General features: G+C 35.6%; 3 protein-coding genes and 1 non-coding gene across 9 annotated transcripts; 2 read left to right on the top strand and 2 right to left on the bottom strand.

Moving 5' to 3' along the window:
• Positions 1-146: 146 nt before the first annotated feature.
• LOC132598475 (ABC transporter I family member 20) lies at positions 147-6,061 on the bottom strand. Of its 2 annotated transcripts, XM_060311350.1 has the most exons (8): positions 5,392-6,061; positions 5,089-5,260; positions 2,979-3,112; positions 2,394-2,513; positions 1,499-1,594; positions 1,242-1,394; positions 1,071-1,148; positions 147-659 (listed from the first exon to the last, which is right to left on the bottom strand). In XM_060311350.1, exons 2-8 carry the CDS (start codon positions 5,255-5,257, stop codon positions 420-422), a joined length of 990 nt encoding a protein of 329 aa, XP_060167333.1. In that variant the 5' UTR covers positions 5,258-5,260; positions 5,392-6,061; the 3' UTR covers positions 147-419. The 2 variants fall into 2 exon arrangements, with proteins under 2 accessions (XP_060167333.1, XP_060167332.1); XM_060311349.1 differs by having other exon boundaries at positions 5,089-6,060.
• On the top strand, positions 5,057-13,579 carry LOC132598477 (uncharacterized). Of its 5 annotated transcripts, none has more exons than XM_060311352.1 (6): positions 5,057-5,197; positions 6,112-6,191; positions 6,324-6,385; positions 6,744-6,850; positions 7,142-7,310; positions 13,146-13,579. In XM_060311352.1, exons 4-6 carry the CDS (start codon positions 6,791-6,793, stop codon positions 13,340-13,342), a joined length of 426 nt encoding a protein of 141 aa, XP_060167335.1. In that variant the 5' UTR covers positions 5,057-5,197; positions 6,112-6,191; positions 6,324-6,385; positions 6,744-6,790; the 3' UTR covers positions 13,343-13,579. The 5 variants fall into 5 exon arrangements, with proteins under 5 accessions (XP_060167335.1, XP_060167338.1, XP_060167337.1 ...); XM_060311355.1 differs by having other exon boundaries at positions 6,670-6,850; XM_060311354.1 differs by lacking the exon at positions 5,057-5,197 and having other exon boundaries at positions 6,093-6,191.
• TRNAF-GAA (transfer RNA phenylalanine (anticodon GAA)) lies at positions 6,147-6,219 on the top strand. The gene has a single exon. It is a non-coding gene; the product is annotated as a tRNA-Phe (tRNA).
• Positions 13,580-13,633: 54 nt separating the features above from the next.
• Positions 13,634-16,510, bottom strand: LOC132598474 (galactinol synthase 1-like). The gene is made up of 3 exons (XM_060311347.1): positions 16,054-16,510; positions 14,702-14,989; positions 13,634-14,272 (listed from the first exon to the last, which is right to left on the bottom strand). The coding sequence occupies exons 1-3, from the start codon at positions 16,387-16,389 to the stop codon at positions 13,904-13,906; spliced, it is 993 nt and encodes a 330-aa protein (XP_060167330.1). The 5' UTR covers positions 16,390-16,510; the 3' UTR covers positions 13,634-13,903.
• Positions 16,511-20,636: the final 4,126 nt, after the last annotated feature.

The following is a 20,636-nucleotide window of genomic DNA, read 5'->3' as shown; positions in this document are numbered from 1 at the left end:
CGTTGGTTATCCAACGAAATACCCATTTTGGTCTAAAAAAAAAAAGCATACTATTTTGACCTAATAACTGCAAAAATCCCATTTTGGCTCCGGACTCTCTAATCAAGTTGGGAAATCATGTCTGCTTTCTTTTCCACGGCGATGTGTTAAAGAAAGGAGATGCATAGAGAAATATCATCAAGATCTTCAGTTTACAACAATTTGATCTTTAATCAATCTATAAAACCACAACAACTTTTCTTCACACAAGAATATATAGAGAATAGGAGATACGTATACAAACCAAACAAATATTGCAGATAATTCTATTCTACAATCTGAAAACTTTAGTAGCCCTAGTTTGACGATCATCTGATCAGTAAGAATGAAATGGTAAAATAAGTTGACACCAGTTCCAAAGAAGTATGCATCAGTTCTGTTTATCTGAGAACACGGTTCGAGCTTAAGACAAAATTTTCTTCACCAGCAATAGTAGAATGCAGCGTTCCACCAGCCCAACCATTGTTTAATGGACGACCAGCAGCACGAGCTGGATCTCCCCCTACCACTCGAGTGCCCTCAACTTGCTTTTCATACTCTGGAAGGCCCTTTGCCTTTCTCTCTTTCCTTCGGTTCCTCTCGACGTCTCTTTCTTTCCTCAGCCAACTCTCTACTGTCCTCTGCATTTCCAAGTAAAACAACCACGCAAATTCCATATGAGAAAAATGTCACAGTATATCATATGCTTCAGCCGTAATGTCCAGGCATTAGCCGAAATCAAATCATCTATCGAGAGTGGTGGAGCCAAGATTTTCACTAAGGGGGTTCAAAATATAAAAAAGTAAACATACGAAGAAGCCAAAGGGGGTTCAACATCTACTATATATACATAAAAAATGATTTTAACCATGTTTAAACAGTGGTTTTTTTCCGCCAAAGGATGAACCCCCTCGGCCCTATGTGGCTCCGCCCCTGGCTATCGATGTGACCTCTAGCTAAGCAGTAGGAGAGGAAATATGTTTGTTCTTTCAGTAAAACCTAAATGAGGTTCTATTTTGGATCTTACAATTTCTAAATACATCAGAACTTACCATTAGTGACAAATTGCTGATCTCCTTTACCTTGTCCATTGGCATTGCTAATTGCAGCTTCCCATGAGCCACATATATCTGCAAATAATACAACTATTTTAACCACTTCTTCATTAATTTCTTAAGAAGATTCAAAGATAAAGCAAGAGGTAAGTAAGAATCAGATCTTACTATATGAGAAGGCCAATTCTCAAGACCATCAAAAATGTGTGTTGCATAAATTATTGTAGCCCCTCGCTCGTCACATTCTTTGCTCAGAAATTTCAAAAGATCAGCCCTTGCAAGAACATCTAGATCAACTGTAATCTCATCAAGAAGAAGTACCTAGACAAACAGGTGGGCTATCTTATGTCAACATTGTCATCAAGTAATTTGTAACAGTTAAAAGGAAGCTGCTTTTTACATGGTGAAACTATTTGCACATATACCTTGAATGGTTTCAGAAGACCCATACATATCTGCACTCTTCTTCTTTGCCCATCAGATGATTTGTGCATTCTCCAGGACAGATCGATACCAAGAACCTGCATCAACATAAATTTAAGAATATTAACATACGTCTATTTAGTTGTTTGCATATTAGACGAGTTCATCACAATCAGCTTTATTAAAGATAAATTACTGTAAAAGGTAACACCCACTGAAAAAGTTAAGAGGTCTAAACTTCCTTCCACAGTTTTCCGTGCATGCATTGTGTGTATTATTATTCCCATTAGCAATGTTTATCATAGTTCAAAGTTAGAGCACTCTAACTTGTCATGAGAAACAGAATCCTGAGTAACCCTGGAAAATAAGCAAGAAGAAAAAAATAGAGATAGTGTTTCCAGCATATGGTCTACACCTTCATCAGTTTACCCCAAAATACTAGCAGAAAAATCTCAAATGTTCATAGATTTAACGATTTTATGCTTTGAGGATATTGGAAAAAAAAATCACAAAGAATAGCAGCATAAATTGATATACGCCAATAGATGTTCTCGATTACTGTGAAATAAAGATGAGAACAACTCAACAAAGTATACCAATTACCAAGAGGGCCATTTCTCTTTTCAATTAGATAGAGCGTTTCAGAGTTAAATATCCCTCAAACAATGCACTGGACCATTCTTTTTTTTCCAAACATGTGCTTTTATTATTTTCAAGGACATGCCAATGTATCACATTTATGGGTGGGCTTTGTTACCGAGCAATGGAATATATGGTACATTCAATTCGAGTTGTCGTAGAGGCACAGTTATAACAATAAAAAATCCAGCAGAACAAAAGCCCCATGGGACTTCCATAAATTCCACGCAGATAACAATTGTTCATTTTTATCCGTACCTTAATTAGTTCATCTCGTCTTTGTGGATCAGTTCCTGTAACCCCAAAAATCATTTTCTCAGCGGAAACATCCATTTGAATAGGCACCTCAAATCCAGCAAATGCAACTTCTCTCCTCCACTGCAATACAAAAAGCACAAAAGAACTTAGCTTTTTCCTTTGGTAAGCAATTTCTGAATTCACAAGTTCATTTAAAAGATGTGGCACATTTATCTTTCCAGGAGATAGGTTCATCAAGCGTAGACAAGATGTTAGCACTGTTATAGCATATTACTTTTATAACTAAAATCTTCTTGTAAAGTACCATATTACATGTAAAAACTAGCAACAAGTGACTGAGAGAAACCATGTTACAAAGATTGAATTTTAAAGCTGATTCCAAATAGAACTCCAACTTAGCAAGTCGTACCCGTTGTAAATAAAACAGAAGGGCACTTAGTTCTGCTGGAATTTATTGAACTGTACATAAGATGACAACTGCCAAATTCCAACACATGCATTTAGCAAAACTGAAGAAGCAAACAGTCCTCAAAACATAATAAACCATAAAAAGATAATCGAGAAACAAAGCAAGAGAAGAGACACCTCTCCACCAAGATAACTGAGGTCTCCAGAAGCCGTTAAAGCAGTGTCATGAAATGCGGATCTTCCAAGCACTCTGACCATGTCTGGTTCTACCATGTGCTTTCCTCCCAATATCTTCAGAATTGTAGTCTTCCCTGTCAAAAGTAGGTGCATTTTCCCAACAATAGATGTCTCTCAGATCTCAATCAAACCTCCTGTTAAGGGTGTATTCGGCAGTAAAAATGTTTACTCTGTATTTGGTTAGCTATGTTCCTAAATTCTCTAGCAAAATGAGCAAGATGACATTCTCTCCCTTATGGATGCAAGTCATTCTTATGGATGCAAGTCATTCTCCTGTACTACAAATATCATAATTCTTACTCCATATGCTTAATTCAATAGACATTTAAAAAGTGCTGTCAACCTTTAATATTTATACTTGGTTTCATTCCGTGTGTCTTAGTTTGAAAGACATGGAGTTTAATAAACGGAATCATGTGTCTTAAACTAGAGATGTGTATAATGTAACAAAATGACCTTTGAATCTTGCAGTCTTAAACATGTCATTTGAGATGTTGTAATCAAAGAGTTACTAAAATTAGAGAGTGGAATCCTCTTTTAAAGAGACGAAAAGAAATTAAAACACATATGCCAAACGGAAAAGGGCCAAAATTACCCCTGAACTTTGAAAAATAGTTCATACATACCCTTCGTTATACTATAGGCCAATTATACCCTTACCGTTATACTATGGGATCAATTATACCCTTATGTGTAACGGCTGTCATGTGGCATCATCTCAGACCTTCAAAATTATTTTCCCCTCAAATAATTTTTTACCCATTAAAATAACCCAACCCGACCCAAATTTATTTCTTCCAGCCCAACTAATACGGACCCAACCCATTTACCCTAAAAATCATTTCCCCCCGATGACATTCAGGCTCATAAGAAACTCTTGTCGCCAAACACACACTCTCTCTCTCTCTCAAATTTCAGTCTATTGATGGAGAGGTTGATGTTCTATATTCTGTTTGTTTATGATTGCCATAGAGATGATGCAGGCGTAGATGAAGTTAAAGATAGTCCACGTTCTAGTGTGCTATGGTTCTATTCCCACAGATGGCAAGCGAAAGCAACATAATTCCAGAAGCCAAAACCAAAGTTTATCGTTCTGTGCGTCCGAGTATGTTCCAATATTGATTGTCAAGTTTGTTGCTGGGGATGATACTTATTATTAGATTAAAAAACACGAGAAATAGGTGAATAGCAGATGCATATTAGATCTTAGATGCTGTGGTCCTTAATTGGTCAATGAGTGTAACATGGAGTTTGATGTATTCTATGTATCAATTTCTTTTTCCTTTGTTATTTTTAAGTCACACTTGGAATTTGAACAAGAGAAATTAGACAATTGACTTGAGAACCGGAGTTGAAGCTTTGCAGTGTATGTAGAGAGAGAGAGAGAGAGTGTGTGTTTGGGGGGAAATGGTTTTTAGGGTAAATGACCTTTGTTATTTTTAAGTCACACTTGGAATTTGAACAAGAGAAATTAGACAATTGACTTGAGAACCGGAGTTGAAGCTTTGCAGTGTATGTAGGGAGAGAGAGAGAGTGTGTGTTTGGGGGGAAATGGTTTTTAGGGTAAATGGGTTGGGTCCGTATTAGTTGGGCTGGAAGAAATAAATTTGGGTCGGGTTGAGTTATTTTAATGGGTAAAAAATTATTTGAGGGAAAAATAATTTTGAAGGTCTGAGATGTCACGTGACAGTCGTTACATATAAGGGTATAATTGATTTCATAATATAAATATAATTGACCCTATAGTATAACGAACGATATGAATAAACTATTTTTTAGGTAATTTTGGTCCTTTTCGTATGTCAAAACACTATCCCCTTATACCTTATCTTGTACATTGTACAATTGTCCTCTGTCACCAACTTTTATATCTAATCAAACGGCTGGAGCATGATCCAAAAAAATGATTTCCAAGAATAACCTTTTCCACGAAAAAAAACACATTTTCATCTACACCAAATGCTCCTTAAATTTGGGAAATTGGAGATAGCAGAAAAGAGAAACAAGCCTTATGAATTCTTGATTATAGTAAAGAGGAATAGAGTGTAACCTGCGCCATTAGATCCAACAAGAAGGCAACGATCACCAGGATAAAGGGTAAGTGAGAAATCATCGATCAAAGGGGTAGATCCAGGTGGTGGATGTCCATCAATACCAGGGTAGGTGAATCTCAGCTTGTTGATCTCCACTGATGGCTTCTTCTCCTCCTTCACCGCCATAACCTTTGATGAAATGCAATAGAGAAGTAGAGTAGATTACTAATTCAGGTTCTGTACTAATTCAGCTTATGAGTCTGGTTTTATAATAATTAGAAAAGAGAGAAGGAATGTGAATGTGAGGACAAGATTCAGACATGACCACGCTCTTCACTTATTTCCCACGTATATATACTTTTCCCCCTTCAACGCTTTAACCACCAAACCTGCAATTCCACCGACTCGTGAAGTCAATTCATTTTTTTTTGTTGTCCCTGAACACGAGTAAGTGTGCAATTAAAACCGAGGAAAATGACTTTTTTTAATCTGGTATCATGCTTTTTCAGATTTTTTATGTATAAAAATTTTTAACAAGGGGGTCATAAAATAAAATAAAAAATACTCTTTACAAATTATTTTTAATTTTATGACTCTTTTATATCTTATTTTTACATATAAGAGATATAAAAAAGGCAAATTAAAGTAAAGTTCCACCTCCCTCTTGGGCAGATCAAAAGTATTATTATTGTACATTCTCCCAAATTCAATAACTAAATCCATCCACACATTATTCGTCTATAGTATTATTTGAAATCACCATAAAATTTTATAGATTTCAAATCCTGAATATTATTTTCCTTTAACATTTATTTTTCTTTCTTTTAGTTTGTTTAAGGTTTCTTCTTGCCGTAACATTTACTCCTATCAAACGTGATAGAATAAGGAGATTGAAATATATAGATGAAAAAAAAAAGTAAATATTTGAAGTGTCAAAAGATTTACTATTTAAGTATAAAAAACAATTTGTTTTGTACCTTATATAATACTCGTATATTTTTGCGACGATCATAAGTCTCAGTCATACTGGACAAATGTAGATATAACTAATTTGAAGAACAGCATCGGTCAACGAGCGGGGATAGCTCAGTTGGGAGAGCGTCAGACTGAAGATCTGAAGGTCACGTGTTCGATCCACGTTCACCGCATTCCTTTTGTACTTTTTTTTGCTTCAAAAACCCCCATCCTATTTCTCTCCAAAAATATTTGTACTCTCTTTTCAGATTTCTCCATTTTCTTTTTCCAAACACAGACCTTCAACCTGCCCGATTCGTCGCTGATCAGGAGGAGCTCTTACATCTATTATCTTTTCAGGTAAACTCTTTTTATGCGTATCTTCTTGGCTATTTTAGGATTTTTATAGCTAAGCCCAACTAGATTGGGATAGAGGCATAGTAGTTGTTGTTATTATTTTTGCTTTTTTTTGGGCGAGTTGTATAAAATGCAATATTATTTCTGATTGTTTCCTGGAAAAATTGCCTTTAATCTTCACTTGCTTAACTTGTGAACTAAACCTACTGAGATCGACTGTGCAAATTAGAGATCAACAACGACTTTTTTCTCTTTGGTTCTTCTGAGAAATTTTGTATCAAATGCAGTACTTTGACTGTTCCGCAGAAAATAGCCTGAGACCTTCAATCATTTACTAAGCTTGTGAACTGAATCCATTCAGATCAATTTGCCGTGAGAGGCCAATAAAGAGAAGGGATTTGAATATAAATGGCAGCTATTTACAGCCTTTACATCATCAATAAATCAGGAGGGCTTATCTTCTGCAAGGTGAATTCTAATTCCCCCCCACTTTTCAGCTTAGATTTTTTATTTTGTTCTTATTTCTGGTTTTAGAAGGGAAGCCTTGGCGTAACTGGTAAGGTAGTTGTCATGTGACCAGGAGGTCACGGGTTCGAGCTGTGAAAACAGCCTCTTGCAGAAATGCAGGGTAAAGCCGCGTATAATAGACCCCTGTGATCCGGCCCTTCCCTTGACCCCGCTTGTAGCGGGAGGGGCTGCCCTTTTTATTTTAATTTTTTTGTTTGTTTGTGGTTTTAATGGGTGTGTAAAAATCCTTAGGATTATGGGTCTGCTGGGAAAATGGACACAAATGATAGTTTGAGATTGGCTAGTCTGTGGCATTCTATGCATGCTATCTCTCAGCAGTTGTCCCCAGTTAATGGTTGTGCCGGTATTGAACTCCTTCAAGCTGATACGTTTGATCTCCATTGCTTCCAATCTCTTACCGGTAATTCTTACATCTCCACCATTTTCTCTTTATCTTATCTATTTTTGAGAAGCATTTTTTTCATTTTGAGATTTTTATTAGCTTTATTTTTTGACATCTTTCTCATCATATTGTTGTGTTATAAATTGTACGGTTTATCTTTTTGAGAAGCAAACGTGTAGTTTTATGTGCGCAGCTATGACCTAGAAAGGAACTAAAGCTTACTTAGTAGCAACAAGATTACAAACTTAAATCTGAAATCTTTGGCACAAAAATTATAAGAATTTAGTCCATACGCTGGAAAAGGGGAAACGTAACCTAAATGGTACTTTAGACTCAATCTAAGAAGCTCAATATGATCAACGATTTCCTGCTGAAGTGCTTGATATTGGAGTTCTATGTCAGGAAATATGGAGCAGAATCTTTAAGTGGCTCAGGCATCAATTCTCCATTTCATTGACTTTGATATGTTTAATTTCACTCCAATTTAAATCATGGAACCAAGAAATTTCCAACTTCTCTATTCAGAAAAGCTAGAATTATGGTCCAAGAGACTAGAGGATGAAAAGCAATTAGAATCTAAATCTCTCTGTCAGACAGTTGATGGAGTGGTTAGATCGTCTCAGCACTGATGTGATATCTTAGTTTCTTTACCTCTAAAGCCAAGAAAAATGTGCCCAACCGTCCTAGTGCAATGAATCAGCATCTCATAACAGCTTCTTGAGATTTTATACACCAGTGTGGCAGATCCCCACATTTAGGGTAAATGATAGACGAAACTAAACTAGGCAAAAACATCAAAAGGACTTATTGAAGATTATAAGGATACACATGCTCTTGTTGCACGAAACAGCTCCTGGCTATATACAGGAAACATCACATAAGTTTCTGGGCCTGCAAATTTCTCATTTGTTTGGACAAAAGAAACTCAAAAGGCATACGGTGATCCCTGAATATTTAGCATAACTTGGTGAAAGGGGATTTGTGTTATTTTTATTTGTTCCAGTCTGCCTTTGAAAGGTGTCCCTAATTAAAGTTAATGAAATGATTAAATTTTATCAGTATAATTGTCATATGCACATCAGTGTTTATACTGTATTGTTCTTCAAATCTATAAACTCTCATGGATATTTAAGATTTTAACCTGGCTAATCATTTCGATTCTCTATGGGGCTTTGTTAAAGGACGCTAACGCCCGGTTCCTATCTTGGTACTACTTGTTAAGTGATATGCTGAATTTGTTCAAAAGTTCCTTCTACATACACAAGTCCAATGGGCAACACAAAGTGAAAGAGTAGAGAAAATATAGGCTAATAGTAATAATAAAAAAGTGTAGTGTCCTCTTTTTTTGGTTATAAGCTGATAGTATTGCTTAAAAAGGGAAGATTGACTGATTAGGCTCGATCAAATTGCTTGATCTATTCTATAATTAGTTGTGGCATGCACATGTTGAACTTTCAATTTCCATATCTTTTTTTTTTATTATTGGTAAAAGGTATTCTGTATTTATAAGCAGCAAAGCTGCTGGCAAGAATTTACAGAGGAAAGCCTCATTACAAGTTGTGTAATGAACTCAAAAAGTCAACCATGGCTTCTGCATCATTAGCTATTGCCATGTTGCACCAAAAAAACAGTAAATAAAAGCAGCTGTGCTTCAAACTAATTACAGATTCTTGCTATCAAAAGTTCATAAGTTCCTTTCCTTCCAAATACACTGTCAGATGGCAGCAGGCAGTGTGTTCCATGTTCGTCGTTTGCCTTTTCCCAGTCCTTCCACATGCCAGCATTGCAGAAGCTCAACTGTAGTCTTAGGCATCACCCACTGACTCCCAAAGTATTTAAGAGAAGATACCACATTTGTTAGGTGTAGGGGCAATGTAAGAAAGGTGATTGACACTCTTCCCTTCCTTGTCACAATGGACATCTGCTGCAGATTGTAATCCCTCTTTTCTGAAGATTGTCATGAGTTAAAACTGCCCCATGCGCCACCAGCCACAAAAAACAATCGACCTTCAAAGGTGCCTCATTTCTTCAAATTATTCTCCAAGGCCAGTTGGGAATGTTGTTAGATGATCTCATCAAGTTCTGGTAACAGATTTTGACCTTGAATTTCCCCTTTGCATCTCTATTCCATATTAAAGTATCAGCTTTTGACTGGACCAGGCTTTGTCCATGAAGCTTAAGCAATAGAGAGGACACACTATCAAACTCCCAGTCATTCATATTGCGTCTAAAAGTGAAGTTCCAGCTATGCTCTGACCAATAATCTGAGATAGTGGCATCGTGATGTTGTGCCATGTTAAATAATACTGGAAATTGCTCTTTTAATGGAGAGTGCCCGAGCCAAATATCTGACCAGAACTTTATCTTCCTACCATTTCCAACTTTGAGAGCTGAGTTTGAATAGAAAGAATGCCAATGTACTCTGATGTGTTGCCATATACCAGACGTACCAGAAGAAGATGGTAGTTTGGTAGTCCAGGGATTAAGGAGACCATATTTTGCACTAGTAACAGTCCTCCATAGTGTTTCTTCGTCTTGACTAAACCTCCAGAGCCACTTTTGCATCAAGCTGATGTTTTGTCGCTTCAGATTTTTTATCCCGAGGCCCCAGCTTTCCTGTCTTGGGATGCTACCTCCCATTTCACCAGATGAAAAGCTTTATGTTCCCTGTTACCTTCCCACAAAAAATCCCTTCGAATTGTATCCAGTCTTTTAGCTACATCGGCAGGTAAAGGAAACAAGGACATAGTGTAGGTGGGTAATGAATCGAGCACGCTATTGATCAAAACAACTCTGCCTCCCAAGGAAAGATACTTCCTTTTCCAGCTAGACAATTTCTTTTCACAGCGTTCTACTATATCATTCCATATTGTTACAGCTTTTGCTTTGGATCCAAGGGGTAGGCCTAGATATTTAGCTGGAAAGACTCCAACTTTACAGCCCATGATGTCTGCGACTTCATGGATGTTGGGGATTTCATTGACCGGATAAAGAACACTCTTTGCGAAGTTTATATGGAGACCGGACACTGCTTCAAAGAGCAAAAGAATCAGTTTTAGGTGATAAATTTGCTCCCTTTCTGGTTCGCAGAAGATTAACGAATCATTGGCATATAGAAGATGAGTGATTTCCAGCTCCCCCTGATTTCTGATACAGGGGATAAAACCCTTAATCCACCTGTGTTGTCCAGCTGTTACAAGCATCCTGCTCAAGCCTTCCATGACCAAAGTGAATAAGAAGGGAGACAGAGGTCGCCCTGTCTTAAGCCCTTTTGAGTGGTGAAGAAACCCTTAGGAGAGCCATTTATGATGATGGATAATTTTACTGTTGAGTACAGTAGTATATCCATTTTCCGCCAAAGTTGTCTGCTTTAAGGCTAGGGCAAATAGCACTTTTAGTCCTTGTGTTAACGCTATATTCTAATTTTAGTCCTTCTGTTATCCGACTTATAACTATTGACCTTCAATTGTATTATGGGGGTGATTTTGATCCTTCAACTAACAGATCCCAAAAAAATTAACAGACAGTTAACTCCGCTGATGGGCAATTATGGTTCTAAATTTTATAGGTGAAGAACCACTACTTAAAGGCCATGCCTCTAAACAGTGGCCTATGCTTTCCGATTAAGGTAACAACTCATGTTACGAGTTACGACTATTGCCAGAAAAATTCTTAGATATTATGACAATCCGGATAATCCCAACAAATATTGAGAGGAAAAAAGGGAGCAGGAAGTACTTTTTTATGACGAAAAAAACTACACGACAAGTATCCAACCATTGTTTTTGCTTGTAGAAGGATCTTAAAAAATATTTAGAGATGGCAAACATTCGAGAGACGTAAGCAATCACCTGTTCAAGGTAACAGTGTTACACTTCACAAGTACATAGTCAGTAGGAAGCCTAAGAAGGATTACTTCTTAAACCCATGTGAGAACTCTTCTCAAGAAAGCTCAATGAAGAAAAGCTATGCAGATATTAAATAAAATATCGATGTGAGAATATTGTAGGATTTAAAATTGGCAAAATATTTTTTTTAATTGAATAAACAAACAGTTGGTGGAGGTTGCTCGTCAACTAGCACCAAAAAATTAATACGGTACCACAACTGTCCCTGGATGGAGTTAACTGTTGGTTAACTTTCTTAGGATCTGTTAGTTGAAGGATCAAAATCACCCGCATAATATAATTGGTCGATAGTGGTAAATTGATAACACAAGGACTAAAATCAGAATATAGCATTAACACAGGGACTAAAAGTGCTATTTTCCCTTAAGGCTAACAGGACAGGCTAAAAAACCTTACATATAAGGGCTAACATGCTAAGAGTGTCATGGCATATTCAGTCAAGAAAAACTATATAGGTTCATCCCAGCACTTAATGAGAACTTCTATAGTTTCTTGGAAAGATAAGGAAGATATCTTTTGTTATTGATTGAGGTATACAAGTTGGGGGTGAAGTTCCCAAAACATTAGACTAACTGGAGTCACTGCTAGAGATAATATTTTCACAACATTCTACTGCTGGTGTTTCGTTGAAGTGGATTGTTGGTGACTCCTTGGTATATGGATACTGCTGTTCACAGTTTAGATGTATGTTGTAAACAAGCACCCAATATCTTCTTCTTTTTTTTTTTCATATGTAAGGGATGACACCTTCCAGGTAAATATATGTAAATGATTCAAGAACCATGTCCCCGTGCTCCAAGTCTAAGTTATTAATAAAACATAAATATATGTAAATGATTCAAGAACCATGTCCCCGTGCTCCAAGTCTAAGTTATTAATAAAACAATCTTATAGCTTACTCACATGTTACCTTCTCAAGAAAAAAAAAAAAAAAAAACAATCTTATAGCTTACTCCCTGTATATTTCCCAGGGTCTAAAGTTGTATTGTCGTGTTGTTCATAGGCAGTTTCGGATTACCAAATCGCTACATTTTAATACCGGAAGTGACTTTCCTAAAACAATCTGAAACATTTACTGGGTCCCTGTTTCATTGAAATTGTCTGCTTTAATGCTAACAAGTCAAGAGTGCATAACATATTCTATCAAGTAAGATGACTACTGGGGTTCTTCGTAGCCCTTAACAAATACTTTGGTGTTATACTTGAAATTTAAGTGGTGTATTACTTCAAGGATAGTAGACTGATAGTCTTAGAAACACAACTACACAACGTTTTACGCTTCTACTATTGCTTGGCGGTTGATTTATTCGAAGTGCATTGTAGGGGACTCTTCAAACTATAAATATACCAACACCCTTTTTGGACAGGTCAATAAAAAGAATGAGATTATATTTTTGTGAACTCCATTCTATGTTGCCTAGATCTACCAAAAACTAAGAAAATATCCCAAAGAAGGCGTTACACACACAAAGAGCTGGAAGATTTTGTGGGTCTCCAACAAAGCTGATTTTTAGCCTTGTGTGGATCATATTCTTCTTGGATTCCTCTGTTGAGACTATAACTCACATAAATAAGTTTGTCCCTTAGGTAATACTAAGTTGAAATGAAGTGAAATATTTGAAAACAGGACAACGTAAATGGCAAAGATGGAAGCTGTTTGCTTGTATAGTTCAGTCATGAAATGGTAGTGGACTAGAAAAGACACACAAAATGATAATGCAACAGAAATGGCGAAAGACTAATCAATAATGCATGGCAAGCCACTTGGTAAATATTTAAAAGACGGTTCTAATGTTTTTGTGCTTCAGTCAAACTAGTGCCTGAGTTTTGAGTTCCATGGAACATTTAACTTGATGATATTCAAGCTTATCTTTTTCCCTTCAATCACTGTGTCAGTTTAGGGCATACTTCAACTAATAGAAGAATTGAATTGATTTAATTGCAGGAACAAAATTCTTTGTGGTCTGTGAACCTGGTACTCTGCATATGGAGAGTCTGTTGAAGTACATCTACGAATTATACACTGATTACGTCTTGAAGAATCCCTTCTATGAAATGGAAATGCCTATACGGTGTGAGCTCTTCGACTTAAATTTGTCACAGGCAGTCCAGAAAGATCGGGTTGCCCTATTGGGAAGATGAGCTTCTCAAGTTCATAAGCCATAAGATGTTGGTTGATCTATACTATGGTAAATTTTGTTGGACAGGTCCCATTAGGACATCTGTGATGTGTTTTTCTTTGTTGTTACTGGACTCTTGAAAAAATCATTTTGAGAACAGCAACCCCTCAGTTAGGATTTGTTATGCAACACTGTCAGGGTTGATGCTCTTCAGTCATTAAGCCTCTCAATTCTATTTCATGAAACAAACTTTAGTTGACGAGGAAACTTCTATAACTATACAAACTATTTACATAGGTGGGAAGATACTCAAAAACAAAAAAGGAACATGGTAGCTTCACACAGTCGAGGACCGGTGGTTGCTGATACATTATATATATGCTGCATATATATACTCTCGATGAACTTCCTAATGACCACCAAGATTCCAGGACACACCTATATAAGTGGCAGATGAACAAAAAACCCTGCCTTATTAGTCACCAAATTAAAACAAAACCTGCCAAGAAATAAACAAGTGGCAGTGTTTCTCCAACTAACATAAAAGAGGATATCGTTCACTTGAAGCTTCCAGATATATTAGCTAAGCAGCTGATGGGTTAGTAAGACATAAGGTACTGATGTTTGTATCAGAAAAGGCTGCAGCCTTTAATCTGTTTGCTTCCACTTGACCCTCAGCTCCAGCAATCCGAAGAGAACCCTGCTTGTGATGCAGTGTCTGATCATTATAAATGTCCCACCATTTCTTCACTAGCATTTTGATATCTTCTCGATCCATATGTTCTTCCTTGCCAGTGTATTTCCACGGCTTAGCTCCTGGCGAACAGTAGTGAACTGCTTTCGCTTTGTTGACGTTGATTTTCTCCGGGTGGCGCCATAGCATGGCCAGCAATAAATTGTATACATAAGGAATTGGCTTGTACTTGTCTTTAAAGAACATGTTCAGAAAGTCCTACAAAAAGGAAATGGTTGGAACCGATATATATGCTGAAGTATACATGAGAATGTGATATAAGAAGAAAACATGTCTTTGTAAGCTACGAGAAGGGACTCAAAGTTGCGCTACTTTCAAAACGCGCTACCAAAACTATAATTGCAAACGCGTACTTTGACAGGATTGGTTATGCTCATTTTGAGTTTATGTTATACATACTAACAATGTAGTATACAGCAAGTGCTAGTAGGTAATCTCTTAGTTAAAGTTATCAAGTCTTGTTTGTTAAGAACATTAATTACTTGCTAGTGGATGTAATTTAACCTACCAGGTAAAAATATTATACACAACTTAAAACTCATATAAAAACTAGCAATAGTATTAGTATATACATAACTGCCTATATAGAGGCATACTACCTTACACGTACGGGGGTTAAAATTATACCTGTTCGGCAAATTGGGTGGGTGGGGTAACTTTGAGGGTGTTCAAGAGACGGACATAAATGGAGAGATTGGGCTGAAAGACAAACATGCCTGCGTTGAAGTAGATAGGTGGCCTTGAGCCCAAGTCTTTGGGCCACGGCAGAACCTCAGAACATGGCTGCCCATACATGTCACATATGCAGTCCGCCACGGCATAGAAATATTTGTCAGGAAAGTCGAAAAGATGGTCTATGTTCTCAAAAACTTGCATGTCTCCGTCCAAGTATACCATCTTACTGTACTCCACAAACTGCAAATACCAAAGGGTCAAGACAAAAACAATCAGCTTAGTTACTTTAGAATCAAGATTGAGGGGTAAAATTGACTTTTTTTTTCATTGTTTTGGGCGGGATTGAGCAATCAATATATTTCTGAGCAACTTGGATAGTTGGCTAACATTTTTCAGCTAGTTAACTAACAGCATGGGTAATTTTGTGCCGAATTCGTAAAAACACAACGGAGGATAAAGTTCACCATTTTCCAATATGACCGTTTTTCATTGTTTTGGGGTGCAGGTTCACGAATACCATCAATGTCTACTGGAGGAGCATAATGAAGGCAATAATAATACAGAAATTGCCGTCCGTCATCAAAACATCAAACCATCCAAATGAAACGAAAAAAGAAAGTAGTAGTGAGGCGTCGGTACGAAGTTGCGTCATCTGTGGATATAGACTAGGGTAAAGGACGGACTTCATCTCTTCTATTTTCTTCTATTTTCTTCAAGATATAGACTAGGCTAAGGGACGGACTTCATCTCTTCTATTTTCTTCACTTACACCTTACACTTCAGGTAAGTCTAACGAGGCTCAGGTGCGAAGCCCTTGAATTGACAGGGCATATTTTTGTGCCAAAAACGTAAAAATACAACTGAGGATAAAATTGACCTATTATCAAATATTAACTTTTTTTCATTGTTTGGGGGATTGACCAATCGTTGGTAAAAAATATATTTTTGAGTTACTTAAATAGTTGGAGGATATTTTTGAGTTAGTTAACTAACCGTTCAAATATAAAAAACACAGCTGAGGATAAAGTTCACCTATTTCAATAGTCCTGCTATTTTGGCCTTTTTCTCTTAATTATTTGTTTTGCACATCTAATGAGGTGGAGGCAGTAATTATTTTTCTAAAACAAATAAGATTAAATATGGACATAAATAGTAAGGCCGAACAGTTAATCTGAAGTAGAACAACCCATACTATATTTATGGTAGACTTATCATGCATTCTGAAAACATTGCTGACTTGAAGTTGAGCAAGTCATGGGACATGCAGAACGAGTAACACAATAGTTATAAGAAAAACTAATTACCTGCCAAATCCGAAGTTTGGAGTAGTTGAGAACGTAATATGATCTAGCATATTTATCCGATGAGTCCATTGAAGGTGCAAGTGGCTCTATCTCCCTCACTATACAACCATGACTCCTTAGTAGCATCCGGTGTTCCTCCGGCACATCGGGTAAAATCGCCACCACCAAAGGATACATAGTTTTGGCTTTTATTAATCCCTTTGCTAAACCCACCACCCCTTTCACATAATCACCATTACCCGCTAAGAATGTCACATAAGCACATGACCTCCCTAATTCTATGCCCTTTTGAGTATTAGTAGCTTTTTTTGTGTCACTCACAAGGTTTGGAGCCATTTTTTTGGGTAACAAAATTAACTAAGCCTTTGAAGTTGGAATTATAATATGAGAATTGAGAATTTTCACTTTGGTTATGGCTACATAAATAGTACTTGCATGGAACAGCATCTATGTTTATTTATATTTTTGCATGGATAGTGAGATACTGTCATACGGAAATATTTAACCGACCAAAAAACATGTAACCGATAGCGTTGAGAGTTAACAATTGTGATTGTGAAAAGCCACGTGTCAGCCAGCAATGCCATTTTTAATGGCATGCGTACTACGTGTATCTCTCGTACTATGAATCGACACGCGGCTGAAATGTAATGTACCTCTCAATTTGCTTTCGAACAGAAGGTTTTGGAGTTATATATAGTTCTACTTTGTTCCTGTTGTATGTATGTATATCCTTTGTCTTTGGGGGTTAATTTTTAAGACTAGATGCAGTGATATCGAGTTCGTTGGGGATAGAGAAAACGGTCCAGGAATCATAATTACATGCAATTAGATATTGACTAAACTACAGAAAAACAAGGATGATACAAGTGGCTTCTACTCTTGATGAGTAGATGAAAAAGAGAAATAGCTCGTACAAATAATATGTCCGCCTATATCTTACGGAGTATTGATCAGTACGTACGTAGCTGCAAGTTACAACAGTTGTCCTTCCTTGTATACGGACAAAGTAATCTTAGTAGAAAACGAAGAAAAAGAAAGAAACTAATAATGCTGGAATGACAAATACTTCTTCATCTTTATTAGAAGTCGTGAGTTCGAGTTCACCCTGAATATGAAAAATTGATTTTGTTAAGGTGTGTTTATCTCAAACGTGAAATTTTCCGGCACAAATACAAATTTAATCGGACCTCAACGTTAATATCGAAGAGAAACGAAGAAAAATAAAGAAATGTTGCGAGCGTATACCCATTTTGTGGAGTTTACTCGGATATGCCCTTTTTGGCTAAAGGGAAAATTGAAACAATCGAACTAGATCTATTTATATTCTCGTTTTTAACAAACAGCTCAGATACTTTGGCTAACGGAAGTGGAAAAATTGATTTTAAAAATATTTTTCTGATTTGTTTATTAAAATAAAAGCGGCGTGAATTTAATTTAAAAAAATCAACTTTTCACATCCGTCCACCGAAAAGGGCATATATATCTGAGCCATTCGTGACCGGAGGTAAAAATAGGCTACTTTTTAATGGAGGATATATTTGTTCTAATTATTTTGTATAAGGTATGTTTGGACCTTTTTCTGTTAATTAACTATATTGTATTTTACATAGATATTAGACTCAATCATAAATAATCTGGCCCATCTAAATTTATATGTTATGTACTGAACTTGAACCAAAAATCGCAGGCTCAAATAAGGAAGCCATTGTTGTCTTTCAAAATCATTCAATTGCAAAACATGAAGCATCGAAGGAACTAATTAAGTTCAAACAAATCTGAAGTTTATGGAAAGTTTTTAAATTTGTTTAATTCTTGAGGCTGAAAAATCATTCTCAAACCAATTTATCAACTCTTGTTGGAATTGAATTTGTCTCAACTACGTTGTCCTTCCTTATCTGAATAATTAATTTTAAAGAATTGAAGAAACAAAAAAGAAATGTTGCGTTAGGAATACATTTTTAAAAGGTATAACTCATAAAAGTAGTGTATTTTCTTATTTTGTGTAGTTTAATCAGATCACTCAAGCTAGCTACTTGTCTCAGCACAGTTGCCCTTTCTTATATGGACAAATTAAGTTTAAAAAATTGAAGAAAAAGAAAGAAACGTTGCATTTGGAATTCTCTTTTTGAAAGGATATAACTCATAAATATTGTAGCGCATTTACTCTATTTTGTGCAGTTTAATCGGATCACTCGAGTTGCATGTCTCAACAGTGCAATTGTTGTTCCCTATACTGTAAGTTTAAATGATTGAAGAAAAAGAAAAAAAAACGTCGCATTTAGAATATTCTTTTTGTACGGAAATAACTCGTAAAAGTAGCATATTACCTTATTTTGTGCGGTTTAATCGGATCACGCGAGTTGCACGTCTCAACAGTTGCCCTTCCTTATATGGACAAATTAATTTTAAAAATTTGAAGAAAAAGAAAGAAACATTGCGTTTGGAATACTCTTTTTGAAAGGTTATAACTCATAAAAGTAGCATATTACCCTATTTTGTGCAGTTTAACCGGATCATTCGAGTTGCATGTTTCAACACTTGTCCTTCTATATATGAACAAATTAAGTTTAAAAAATTGAAGAAAAGGAAAGAAACGCTGCATTTCGAATACTCTTTTTGAAAGAATATAACTCATAAAAAGTAGCATATTACCCTATATTGCGAAGTTTAAACTCGAGTTGCATGTCTCAACACAATTGCCCTTCTATATATGGACAAATTAAGTTTTAAAAATTGAAGAAAAAGAAAGAAACGTCGTGTTTGGAATACTCTTTTTGAAATTATATAACTCGTAAAAGTAACATTTTACCTTATTTTGTGCGGTTTAATCAGACCGTGCGAGCTGCACTTCCAACAGTTGCCCTTCATTATATGGACAAATTTTTATTTTTTTTTCAAAATTGGAAGAAAAAGAAAGAGATGTTGCGATTGGAATACTCTTTTTGAAAGGCAAGGGCGGCTCAACGAAATCGGGAGCCTAAAGCCAAACTTTTATAAGAGGCCTTAAATTTATTTATTCTAATTTTCTCTTTTTTTAGTCTATGAAGATGGTATATGGATCATCTTGTACCTATCTTGATTAATATTCACTCAGTTACATGCTATCTTCCATCATTAGATACATCTAGTAACTCTACCCACTCAAATTTAAATAAATATTTGTATAAGAAACGTATATTGGCGGTTATGATACTCTTTTATGAATTCTCATAATCTAATAATCTCAATTTTGTACCCACTAAGTAGATGTTAAAAAAACTTCATACATTTAGAATAATGCAAATCTATTTTGAAATAAAAACAAAGGTTTAATCCACTATCTATAAGAAATAATAAACTCTACGAGAGACTTCATCTGTTTTAAATTATCAAAGTCGTCATCGATTTGTTCATTTTTTATATATTGCATATGTTTACTATTGTCTAATTCATGTGAATATGTTTGAATGAGCGCAAAATTAAGAGAAAAAGAAAGATTCTTCAAAATTGTGGTCCAAAACAAGTTATATATGTAATTTTTTTTAACCTATAAATCACATGAAGGTTAAAATGAAAAGTTTAAATTAGATTTTTATTGAATATGAAAAAATGTTATTCTTTTTGAGACTAACTAAAGAGAAAAGAATATTACATAAATGGGAACATAAAGAGTATAAAATTTGAATTATTTATTCAATAACCTTTTACATTTCAAGAAAAGAAATATAAAATCTAGTCTCTTTTGTTCATAATCTTATAATATGTAAAATAAAATTTTGGGGCCTTCAGTTTGGGGGGCCTAAAGCAATTGCTTTAGTGGCTTCCCCCTAAAGTCGGCCCTATTGAAAGGATATAACTCATAAACGTAGCATATTATCATATTCTGAGCGGTTTAACCGAATCACTCAAGCTGCATGTCTTAACACATTTGTTCTTTTATATATGAACAAATTAAGTTTAAAATTGAAGAAAAAGAAAGAAACGTCACGTCTGGAATACTTTGCTCTTTTATATATGAACAAATTAAGTTTAAAATTGAAGAAAAAGAAAGAAACGTCACGTCTGGAATACTCTTTTTGAAAGGATATAACTCATCATTTATTTTGTACAGTTATCACTCGAGTTGCATCTCTTAACACAATTGCCCTTCTATATATAGACAAATTAAGTTAAAAAAGTTGAAGAAAAAGAAAGAAACATTGCATTTGGAATACTCTTTTTGAAAGGATATAACTCATAAAAGTAGCATATTACTCTAATCAGATCACTCGAGCTGCATGTCTTAACATGATTGCCCTTCCTTATATGGACAAATTAAATTTAAAAAATTGAAGAAAAACAAAGAAACATTGTGTTTGGAATATTCTTTTTGAAAGGATATACTCATAAAAGTAGCATATTACCTGATTTTGGGCAGTTTAATCGGTTGCACTAGTAGATGATACAGTAATTTAGGAATTCGACCTCCTTTTCATTTCCTCTCATCGTCATTTTTTCAGGTTTTCATTTGGATTGGCTGAGTGACACGTATTTTATTGTGTAAAATAATGTCTTAACCCTATATTAAAAATACTATTTGATATTTTCATATACTTCCATAT

This window comes from Lycium barbarum, chromosome 6, assembly GCF_019175385.1.
Source record: "Lycium barbarum isolate Lr01 chromosome 6, ASM1917538v2, whole genome shotgun sequence".
Taxonomy (NCBI): Eukaryota; Viridiplantae; Streptophyta; class Magnoliopsida; order Solanales; family Solanaceae; genus Lycium; species Lycium barbarum.
This window is presented reverse-complemented; position numbering and strand designations above follow the sequence as displayed.

What these genes read in the sequence shown, in the direction of transcription:
- LOC132598475 (XM_060311350.1), bottom strand. Translation starts at nt 5,257, where the DNA reads ATGGCGGTGAAGGAGGAGAAGAAGCCATCAGTGGAGATCAACAAGCTG. An exon ending in GACGAGATGAACTAATTAAG is followed by an intron (nt 1,595 to 2,393) that starts GTACGGATAAAA and finishes ATGTTGATGCAG; the next exon opens with GTTCTTGGTATCGATCTGTC. An exon ending in TCAGCAATTTGTCACTAATG is followed by an intron (nt 660 to 1,070) that starts GTAAGTTCTGAT and finishes TTGGAAATGCAG; the next exon opens with AGGACAGTAGAGAGTTGGCT.
- LOC132598477 (XM_060311352.1), top strand. Translation starts at nt 6,791, where the DNA reads ATGGCAGCTATTTACAGCCTTTACATCATCAATAAATCAGGAGGGCTT. An exon ending in GAGGGCTTATCTTCTGCAAG is followed by an intron (nt 6,851 to 7,141) that starts GTGAATTCTAAT and finishes AAAAATCCTTAG; the next exon opens with GATTATGGGTCTGCTGGGAA. An exon ending in TTGCTTCCAATCTCTTACCG is followed by an intron (nt 7,311 to 13,145) that starts GTAATTCTTACA and finishes ATTTAATTGCAG; the next exon opens with GAACAAAATTCTTTGTGGTC.
- LOC132598474 (XM_060311347.1), bottom strand. Translation starts at nt 16,389, where the DNA reads ATGGCTCCAAACCTTGTGAGTGACACAAAAAAAGCTACTAATACTCAA. An exon ending in CCAAACTTCGGATTTGGCAG is followed by an intron (nt 14,990 to 16,053) that starts GTAATTAGTTTT and finishes TGGTATTTGCAG; the next exon opens with TTTGTGGAGTACAGTAAGAT. An exon ending in CCACCCAATTTGCCGAACAG is followed by an intron (nt 14,273 to 14,701) that starts GTATAATTTTAA and finishes TCCTTTTTGTAG; the next exon opens with GACTTTCTGAACATGTTCTT.